This window comes from Paroedura picta, chromosome 13 (genome assembly GCF_049243985.1).
Source record: "Paroedura picta isolate Pp20150507F chromosome 13, Ppicta_v3.0, whole genome shotgun sequence".
Classification (NCBI taxonomy): domain Eukaryota; kingdom Metazoa; phylum Chordata; class Lepidosauria; order Squamata; family Gekkonidae; genus Paroedura; species Paroedura picta.
The window spans coordinates 119,349-129,584 of NC_135381.1; the positions used below are offsets into that span (position 1 = coordinate 119,349).

The 10,236-nt window shown below is 47.3% G+C and overlaps 2 protein-coding genes across 9 annotated transcripts in view; one reads left to right on the forward strand and one right to left on the reverse strand.

Annotated features, from left to right (window-relative positions):
* The window catches only part of CHEK2 (checkpoint kinase 2), a 31,283-nt gene extending 27,761 nt beyond the window's left edge, over positions 1-3,522 (reverse strand). For all 8 annotated transcript variants that reach the window (XR_013226134.1, XM_077307395.1, XM_077307391.1 and 5 more), the window contains exons 1-2: positions 3,282-3,522; positions 2,454-2,578 (exon numbers count right to left, since the gene is read on the reverse strand). Coding sequence is in view for 7 of the 8 variants with exons in the window: in XM_077307395.1 (XP_077163510.1) it covers positions 2,454-2,578; positions 3,282-3,507 (351 nt within the window). In the remaining variant the exon portion in view is untranslated. The remainder of the gene's footprint in view (positions 1-2,453; positions 2,579-3,281) is intronic.
* Positions 3,523-3,658: 136 nt separating this feature from the next.
* On the forward strand, positions 3,659-10,002 carry HSCB (HscB mitochondrial iron-sulfur cluster cochaperone). The gene is made up of 6 exons (XM_077307404.1): positions 3,659-3,870; positions 3,975-4,071; positions 4,163-4,252; positions 5,142-5,286; positions 9,100-9,147; positions 9,560-10,002. Exons 1-6 carry the CDS (start codon positions 3,659-3,661, stop codon positions 9,649-9,651), a joined length of 684 nt encoding a protein of 227 aa, XP_077163519.1. The 3' UTR covers positions 9,652-10,002.
* Positions 10,003-10,236: the final 234 nt, after the last annotated feature.

A 10,236-nucleotide genomic window follows, 5' to 3' on the forward strand; every position in this document is an offset into this window, starting at 1 on the left:
CCCTCCTAAAAACAACAGCTTCTCCAGGTTCCCTAAGGGGCACCAATGTGGCCAAGCTCCTGATCCCTTCTGGTGAGCTGCTCCATGTGGTTGCGACCACTACTGAGAAACCCTGAGCGTGAACAGGATCTATGCTAGCAGGACGCTGGCAATCACAGGAGCATGACTGGGAGATGTGGTTTGCAAGATAAATGCCATACATCTGGACAAAATGTGCGTACTTGTCATAAACTTCACCAGTAGTAAAGAAAAGGTACAAGACTTTTTTTTATCTTTGATAATCAATTAACGTAACTGAAGAAGAAGAAGAGTTGGTTCTTATATGCCGCTTTTCCCTACCCGAAGGAGGCTCAAAGCGGCTTACAGTCGCCTTCCCATTCCTCTCCCCACAACAGACACCCTGTGAGGTGGGTGAGGCTGAGAGAGCCCTGATATTACTGCTCAGTCAGAACAGCTTTATCAGTGCCGTGGCGAGCCCAAGGTCACCCAGCTGGCTGCATGTGGAGGAGTGCAGAATCGAACCTGGCATGCCAGATTAGAAGTCCGCACTCCTAACCACTACACCAAACTGGCTCTCTGGCACCAAACTGAAGAGAGTATAAGCATTGCTTTATAATTAACAGTAAAGTGTTAAACATTGCCTTTTAAAATCTCACTGCAGACAATTAACGAGCATTATCAGATATATATTTTAACACCCCTGCATAACCTCATGATTATTTTGAGAACCACCACATGGTAAATGTTAGAATAATCTAAGCTGGTGGCTGTCAATTTAAGCATCACACAGTTGATTAAGTTTCTATTGAAGGAACTGTTTTTTTTAGGTGGGGGGGCAGCTTCCAAAGTATTCTAAGATTGATATTTGAAATGTGATTTGTTTTAAAGCTCATATATTTAATTATGTTTGAGAAATGATAGATCTAATAACTTTGAATGTGGCTTTTCAGTACTTGTAACATTAGCACAGGTATCTATTTTTTATTACCTGAGGAACTGCCTCTCTGCCTGCGCCCCTCAAAGAGCTTTGTTCACCAGCACTTCCAACCGGTTAGTGATCCCTGGCTCCAAGGAAGCCTTCTTGACCTCTACCAGGACCAGAGCCTCCTCTGTCCTGGCCCCTACCTGATGGAATGAGCTTCCAGAGATCAGGGCCCTAACAGAACTAAAACAGTCCTGCAAGGCAATAGATCTGACCAACCAGGGCCTGTTAGATCATTTACTCTGTTAAAACATTATCTCCTCTGTTTATTGCTATTATTGTTGTTATCTTTGTTTATTATAATCACAAAATTGTATGTATTGTTCCTGTTACATTCTATGTGAACTGTCCTGAGCCTTAGGGGAGGGTGGTATACAAATACAATAAATAATAAATACATAAATAAGTTATTTTGTCTATAAAGAGTTTTTTCAATAGATCACTTGCTCTCTGAAATTCTTTTTGATTTTGCTAGCACAAGGTTAAACATGGTTCTACAGAATTATTGTGCCATACAAATAAGTTGCCCCTCGGCAGGTATTATCTATATAGACCTTTTTGAAGTCACTATGGCTAGGTAGCTAAAGAGTTAGTTCTTATCTGCCACTTTTCTCTCCCTGAAGGAGTCGCAAAGTGCCTTCCCTTTCCTCTCCTCACAACAGACACCCTGTGAGGCTGAGAAAGCTCTGAGATTACTGAAGAAGGTTCTTAGATGCCACTTTTCTCTACTTGAAGAAGTCTCAAAGTGGCTTCCAGTCACCTTCCCTTTTCTCTCCTCACAACAGACACCCTGTAAGGTAGGTGTGGCTGAGAGGCCCTGGTATTACTGCTCAATCAGTACAGCTTTCTCAGTGCTGTGGCGAGCCCAAGGTCACCCAGCTGGCTGCATGTGAGGGAGGTGTGGGGAGTCAAACCCAGCTAGACAGATTAGAAGTCCGCACTCCTAACCACTACACCAAGCTGGCTCTACACTCCTAACCACTATACCAAGAAAATATTTTTCATACAAACTAACTGGCTCAGGCTAAATAGGATAAAAGATAATTATCTTATTTCTTCCCCCTAGCCATCATTTGAGGAAAGACAGAAACTTAAAAAACTTCAGAGAGAGATTTATCCATCTCCTGCTCTGGTCTTTCATTGACAGGTGAAGACTGTCTGGGGTTCCATCACTACCTCTTATTATTAGTCCTCCTCCCTGGTTGTGTTCTTCAGTCTATACACCTTAGTTATCAATATATACTTTTATATATTTGTTTTAAATTTAAATGATTTTAATGTTTGCCATCCAGGTGACCCTGAATTGGGTAAAGGCATCAAAGATATGCTTTCAACAAATAAATGTTAAGGAACAGCCACAAGAAAATACATAATTGGAATTTTCTCTCTACAGCCTTTTTCAACATTTGACTTTAGAAGAGCCCTTCAAATATTTTAAGAAAAAGAAATAACTGAACCGAGTCAAACTTACTCTGAATATGCGGAAGTGCTTCTTGCTGTATTGTTTGTACAGCTCTGTGTGTGCCAGATTCAGCATTGTAAAACTGTATTCACAACTTGGATCTCTACCAAACCAGTATTCATTGCTCAAACAGTCTGGGGTGGGAGGAAAGTTTTCAAAACACAGATAACTGATCAACAAATGAAAATTGCTTCTTGGGTCTTTAACTTGCTTGGTATTTTCCCACCCAAACCAAAGGTTCTTACAAGATGAAATCTAATCACATCTTAACAGAAGATGTATTATCAACAATATACCACATTCCTTTAAGATAAAACCCTTGGCCACCTTAAGAAGCTTCAGAGATATACTAAAGTATGAACTTTCTTGGGCTACAGGGCGTGGAATAGAATTTCCTTTTTAAATTTTGTTTCTGTTGTAATTTTTCCAGAAGAAAAATTGAAAAGTGATGCAAAATACCTTTGACATAGTTTCATGAAATGCTTTTTAAGACAAGGTTTCCCTTTTGATAAAGCATGAAGATTTTCATGCTAATAATTTCCATGTATATTTTTAGACACAAAATTTTTCCTGGCTATTTTTTAAATGCAACTCATTGTGTTATTTCATGTTTTCAAGGTTATGAAATGTAGCGTTTATGTGAGTATACTGTCAGGCCTCCTATGACTCTACGAAGCATCTGCTCTTTTGACCTGGGTGTTTGCAGAAGAGGATCTGCAAGCAGTTGACACACACCGATCTGCGCCTGCGTGCGTGCGTGCGTGCCAAGGGGGCGAGTCCAGTCTGGCCCTCGCCTTCCCCAAGGGGGCTCCCCCTCCCCCTCAGCGCGGGGCCTACCGAGGGTGGTGAAGCCGGCGGCCAGGGCGAGGAGGCGGCCCCAGGGCTGCGGCGGGCGCTCCTCGGGCTCCTCCTCGGCGATGGGCGGCAGCGTCTCCGGGGCCGGCAGCGTCTCCAGCGAGCTCAGCGTGCCCGACGAGGAGGCCGACGAGGCCTGGCTGCCGCCCTGAGACGACGACGACGAGGAAGGCGCGGCGGCCCCCGCGGCCTCTTCCTGCCGGGACATCGCGAGGACGACGCTCGGCTCGCTCGCTCGCTCCCGCCTCCCGTTTTCCCGCGCTTTCCGTCCGCGAAGGGCGCCGGGAAGGGGCGGGGCGGGGCGGGGCGGGGGCGGGCGGCGCGGGGGCTGCCGGGAGGCGTAGTCCCGGAAGAGGGGGATGTGGCGCGGGTGCCGTTGGCGGCGGGCGCTGCGGCCCACTGTGGCTGCGTGGCGGGCGCTCAGCTCGGGTGCCTGCTGGAGCTGCGGGCGGGCCTTGCTCGCCGCCGCCGCCTCCTCCTCCTCCTCCTCCTCCGGGCCCCACTTCTGCCCGGCCTGCAGCGCCCTGCAGCCCCCGGACCGCGGCGCCGACCTCTTCCGCCTGATGGGCTGGTGGGTCTGCGGGAGGCGGGCGGGAGGCGGGCGGGAGGCGGGCGGGAGGCGGGCGGGAGCCCTCCCTGCAGGCTTGCTGACGGGCTGCCTCGGTCTCCCCGCAGCGCGCGCACCTTCCGGCTGGACGAGGCCGAGCTGCAGCGGCGGTTCCGCGGTCTCCAGCGCCGCCTCCACCCGGACCTCTTCAGCCGCAGGCCGCAGGTCAGGCCCCAGGGCAGGGCAGGGCAGGGCAGCCTCGCCTCGCCTGGCCTGGCCTCCCGCCTGACCCTCCCTCCCTCCCTCCCTCCTGCAGGCGGAGCGGGACTTCTCGGCGCAGCACTCGGCGCTGGTCAACGAGGCCTACGGGACCCTGCGCAGCCCCCTCAGCCGCGGCCTCTACCTGGTGAGCGCGGCCGGCCGGCCGGCCTTGCAGCCGTGGGGTGGGGGTGGGGGTGGGGGAGGAGGGGGTGCAGTTCCTTCCTCCACCCCCCCGCCATCCCGGCTTTCCTTCCGGACGTTTCTTCCCCGCCGTGGAAGCTCCCGTGGGGCCCTTCGCCACAAGGCGCGTGCAGGGGTGCGGGGTGGGGGCTGGGGGGGCTGCAGGGAGAGAGACAGAAACCAGAGCTCTGGGGTGGGGGACTGCTAAGCTGTGCCAGTGTTTGGGGCCAGGAAGGGACCACCCCCCAGATGCCAGCGGGCTCACTGGCCTAATCTTACAGCATTGTCCAGTGCCATATCCTGGGCAGGGAGTGTGGCTGAGGCCCACTCTGCGCATGGCACCCCCCATGCAGTGAGTCATGCTGCTGGGCTATCATGGGGATGTGCCAGCATAATTGGGAGATATGCCTTGGTGCCGAGCTTGGTTATCCTTTAAGTCCTTAAGAGACACCAGCATGGTGTAAGAGAGATGGCCTCTAATCTGGAGAACCAGGTTGGATTCCAGAGCTCTCAGCCCCACCGGGTGTCTGTTGTAGGGAGAGGAAGGGAAAGCAATTAGAAGCCACTGAGTAGTCTCAAAAATCAACTCCTTTTGAGATGGAGCTCACAATGAGTCTTAGCAGATGAACATTTTTGATTAGAAATATATGCTTTTGTGGAAGTCATAACTGGGGATGTACATAGTTTGTGTCAGCAGAAGCTCCAAAACAATCCCTGTGGTAATTCGTATGCTACCCTTTACAGAAATACACCCTTAGGGTTCAATATCTTGCACAGCGCCAGAGGCAGTTGTATCTGCAGGGAAATTGGCTTTAGGTGAGGAAGCGCTAAACAGTTGGGTTCTTTGTTACCAGTTGGAGTTAAATGGCGTGGAGCTGGAGAAAGGAACGGACAGTGAGGCAGATCCTGAATTCCTCTCAGAAATCATGGAAATTAATGAGAAACTGACAGAAATGAACAAGGAAGATACAATGGAAGAGTTGGAAAACTGCATTGCAGGTTTGGGATAGGCTTGTGCCAGGAGTGATTGCTATGCAGAAACCATGCGGGTGCTATTTACATTAATTAATTAATTGATTGATTGACTTATTTGTATACCACCCCTCTTGGACTGGCCATCTTGGGGTGCTGAACTAGAAGGTGCATAAAAATTTAAACAATAAAACATAAAATATCAAAATTAGTTCATAATTAGTTGTAAAAGTTAGAAGCTTTTGCCTGCTGCCAACTATTTGATCTCGTTAGCTTACTTATATTATTTCACAGGGAACCGGCTGAGGGAGTCAGGGAGCGGGCGGGGGCCGAGAGGAGGGAGGCCCAGCCCAGTAAGTGTGGTTCTGATTCTGGTTGGTCTCAACTATCGGCCTTGCAGAAGAGCTCTATCTTACAGGCCCTGCAGAGCTTGGAAAGCACTATCAGGGCCCTGGTGTTTTTGGGGAGCTTGTGTTAAGGTGTGGCAGGGCCCCCTGCCTCACTGTCAGGCACACTGTCTTCTATAACCAATGGCATGCCACAATAGTCTAAACTTAAGCCAAAGCAAAGACAACACTGTTAGGGTTGGCCATCTCTGACTTAGGTTTGGAATAACAGCCTTTGCCTGACCCAGAGGTGCTTCCGGATTCAAGCTCACATCATAACTCCCACCCCCACCCCATTGTATTTCTAAGCGAGTGGACTGGCTTCTTCCTGTTTGCCTAGGGGCTCCTAGGAAAATCCTTTGTCTTGCAACGTTTTTCACACTTGGCCCCTCTGCCATGGGAAATCCCCTCCCCACATCCTGCCAGCTAGACTGCTGCCAACTATTTGATCTCGTTAGCTTACTTATATTATTTCTCTTCCTCAGAGCCATTAAAACCTTTATCCAAATCCATTTAGGGCCACCCCCCCCCTCACTTGGCCAGGCATTGTCCTAATCTCTGGGGACCCTGGAAACTTCCAGCACATGCTTACCTGAGCCTTGTCATGTAGCCCCCTTCCCAAAATCCCATAAAAACTGTGGCTTCACATAGCCACTCTGAGTGTCTTCCAACCCGGGACCTTTGGAGACCTCCCACGCTGGTTCGTGCTTCTTCCTCTGACCCTCCATTCCTCGGACAGGTAACTATCAAGCCTTCCACTCTTACTCCCCCTTCTCTATTTAGGTGTGTTAGCTATTTGTATGTGTTTTTTTGTTATTTTCTTTTCAATAAAGCTTATAGTACTATTTTACCATTTACATCTGTGTTTGCCTTGAGTTCCTACGGGTGTAATCAACGCTGGTATATATAGGCATTTCTATCCATAAACGCTAAGTTTATCCATAAATGCTGCATTTGGGCTAATCTTCCCCACAAGCTCAAAGATACATTTTAGGACACGTGTCCATGCAGTTTGGGTAACACTTGTTCCGCCAGGCAGGAGCTAGGGCTGAGAAAAAGCCCTGGCTCTGTATGAGGCCAGCGGTATTACTTTAGGGCCAGGGATCCTCAGTTCATTAGTGTTGATTGTAACATTGTATGGGGAACATATTCAGTGGGAGTCTGAACTAGTTCTGTTGATTTTGACCACTGACCTGCAAAAAAAGGATGGTTGTGTGCAACTGGGGATATTAATTTAAATTTATAAAACCCTTATCTTTAACAGCGGGTTGCTGTTTAATAAAAAGCTAAGGTCTAAGTGGGCGGAGAGTGGGTGGGGCCGGTTTGGGTGAGGGCCCAATAGGAAGGCGCAAAGTGCCTTCCACTTGGGCCCTCACCAGGACAGACAAGAGTTCTAGCCAGTCGGATAAGGGCCCAATCGGAAGGCGCAAAGCACTTTCCGATTGGGCCCTCACCAGGACAGTCCAGAAAGCGGCAGGGAAGCGGCGTCACAGCGTGAGTACAGGAGGAGGCCTTTCCCCCCGGGCCCAAAAGCACACGGGGCCTCGAAGAGCTTCTGCTGACACAAACTGTGTACATACAGTGAAAAACTGCTGACGATTATTTTGAGAGGAACTGAAAACAAAACAGTCAACATTATAATGTGCCTTTACAGAGCTATGGTAATTGTATCTCAAAAAAGACATTGTAGAGCTGGAAAAAGCGCAGAAGAGGACCACCAATCTCATTACGGGGCTGGAACACCTTTCTTGTGAGGAAAGGCTGAAGAGTCTGACTTTTCAGTTTAGAAAAGAGACAACCAAGAGGGGACACGAGAAGTTTATAAAAAGTATGCCCAGGATAGAGAGGCATTTTTCTCTAATTCCCAAGCTACTAGAATTTGTGTTGGAATATACATCCACTCAGACACCACATAGACAAATTGTTTGTAAGCTTTTTATAGAGTCAGTTTGGAAATTAGTTGTTAAGGATTGGGAAAAACAAAACAGGGAAGAACATGCTCAACAGCGAGAAGTATGAGGCTCTATGAGGAAAGGCTGAGGGAGCTTGGTCTGTTTAGCCTGGAGAGAAGCTGACTAAGAGGTGATATGATAACCATCTTCAAATACTAGAAGGGCTCTCATATAGAAGTTGGAGCACAGTTGTTTTCTGTTGCCCCAGAAAGGCGGACCAGAACCAGTGGGTTGAAATTAATTCAAAAGAATGTTTGGCTAAACTGACAGAGTGGTTCCTCAGTGGAACAGGCTTCCTCAGAGGTGGTGGTTTCTCCTTATTTAGAAGATTTTAAGCAGAAGATATATAGTCATCTGACAGAAATGCTGATTTCATGACCTTGGACAGATTGTGAGTGGGTGGGCAGGAGGGGATATTTCAGTTTTTGCTTCTCGTGGCCCTCCCTTGCATTCCCAGGGAATTGCTGATCACCACTGTGGGATGGGAGGTGAATTTCCTCCAAGCCAGGCTGGATTCTGGAGATTTTTGGTGGGGGGATCATTTGGGCATGAAATTGGGGTCCCTGTTTGTGGGCAGGTAGTTTTGAGTTCCTGCATTGTGCAGGGGGTTGGACTAGATGACCCTGGTGATCCTTTCCAACTCTAGGATTCTAAGTCTGAGGCAATCGATTGGCTGGACTAACCTTTTTGCCCAGTGTGTATTCTTTTCCCTGTTTGGCAAAAAAACCCTTGGAGCCTTGTCAGTTAGAAGAATACTGTATAAGTGAACCTTGCAGTCTAGTTAGATAAGTCATTACGTTTCATTAAAGTGTAATTCACTTCATACATTATCAGCAAAATGTTTAAACATTACTTATCATAGAGTTTTTTTTACTAAAAAGAACTCATTACACTGCCAAAATCTCAACAATTTGAGGTTACCTAATGGGCAGTAGATTCAAGATGGACCATAGAAAATACTTCTACTCGTTCAGTGATTAAAACGTGGAATGCATTGTTGGAGGATGTAGCAATGGCCAAAGGCATAGATTCTTTTAAAGGGGATTAGACAGATTCATGGAGGAGAGGTTTGTTAGTGGCTACTAACTCTGATGGCCAAATGGAACCTCCAAGCTTAGAGCCAGCAGTAAACCTCTGTAAACCAGTGCCAGCAACATTAGGGGAAGGCCTCAGCCTCTGTGCCTAGTTGTTGGTCCTCCAGAAGAACTGTCTGAGACCAGATGCTGGACTAGATGGGCCCTTAGTGATTTGATCTAGCAGGGCTCTTCTTATTGGATGGAGTGAGGAAAAATTCCAGGTAAGATGATGCCATTGCAGTGAGTATGTACCCCTGCCATAAGGTCAGATGATCAGAGAATGTTCTTCTTTCTAAGTATGTTAAGTGATAAATTATTCGTGAAAGCTAAAATTTGTTAAAGCTCTTAACATGTTCTCCCAAAATATCTTTTGCACCATTGGTGAGCCTGTGGGTTTAAGTTTTTTGCCATCTCTTTCCCTTACAGCCAAACAAGAGGAGCTGGTCAAAGAGCTGGGCCAAGCCTTTGACCAAGGTGAGTCGTTCCAAGCCTTGTTCTTTCTATGTTCACTGAGGGCCTGTAGTGTAGCCCTGGGGTAAACTGTGCCGTTCCAAGCGATGCTTGCAGATATGCTCATTTGCCAAGTTGCATTCATGGAGTTTTAAAGTAAACAATTTGCAATTTTATCAGTTTTTCAAGCTTTCCTCCTGTAAATTCATATAACAGGACACATAGTATGTAGTCCTATTAGCTACAGAAGTAAGTTTTTACAGAAATTCCTCTTGGCAAGAGTAGCTTGGTTCCCAGAAGTAAGTGAATTGCTGCATTGTTAAACTGTCCTTTGCCCTGAGAACCATGAACTAGGTGGAAAAGTAGCAAAAAAATTGTTTAAAATTAATACATTAAAATTCCGTATAAACCTCCTTTTTCTTTCTTTGGATTGCAGATGATCTTCAGAAAGCAAAAAAAATTTTGGTCAAAATGAAATATTTTGCCAACCTGGAAGAAAAGGTGAAGAAGAAAAAGATCCCTTCCTGACATGTTATTAATTGTGATGAGTTTTTGCCATTTTATATTTCCCAGGTAACTGAAAGCAGTAAAACCATCAGTGTGTGCAGCTCTTGGTTTTTCTGCTCCTGAGAAAATGCAGAGGTTCAGTGTGTCCTGCTTCCCAATAGCTGCCTCCAAGCAAAACAGTCCTTCATCTACCTACATCTGCCTTTCTGACGATTGAAATGCAGGGTATGCGGCTGTGGAACCTGGAGGGCCCCGGGGCAGGCATTGTTGATAATAACCATCAGCAGGCCAAGAGAAACAGGAATCTGGAGCAGAAGAAGCAGGCTATAGGTCATGAACATGTGCGCTGGAATAAAAATGTTTTTAAATATGCTGCAATAGTTTCTCCGTTTTTGCTGCTGTTTACTGCCACATGAAAGCCACTTCTACCAGCCGCTGCAGCTACCTTTTGTGGCAGTTCTCTTTGCTTACGACTGCTAAATGTACTCAGGAGTTAGAGTGGCTTATAATCTGGTGATCCAGGTTTGATTCCCCACTCCTCCACATGCAGCCACCTGGGTGACCTTTGGCTAGTCACAGTCCCTGTTAGAGATATTCACACAGGGC

What these genes read in the sequence shown, in the direction of transcription:
- HSCB (XM_077307404.1), top strand. Translation starts at nt 3,659, where the DNA reads ATGTGGCGCGGGTGCCGTTGGCGGCGGGCGCTGCGGCCCACTGTGGCT. An exon ending in CTCTTCCGCCTGATGGGCTG is followed by an intron (nt 3,871 to 3,974) that starts GTGGGTCTGCGG and finishes GTCTCCCCGCAG; the next exon opens with CGCGCGCACCTTCCGGCTGG. An exon ending in TCAGCCGCGGCCTCTACCTG is followed by an intron (nt 4,253 to 5,141) that starts GTGAGCGCGGCC and finishes CTTTGTTACCAG; the next exon opens with TTGGAGTTAAATGGCGTGGA.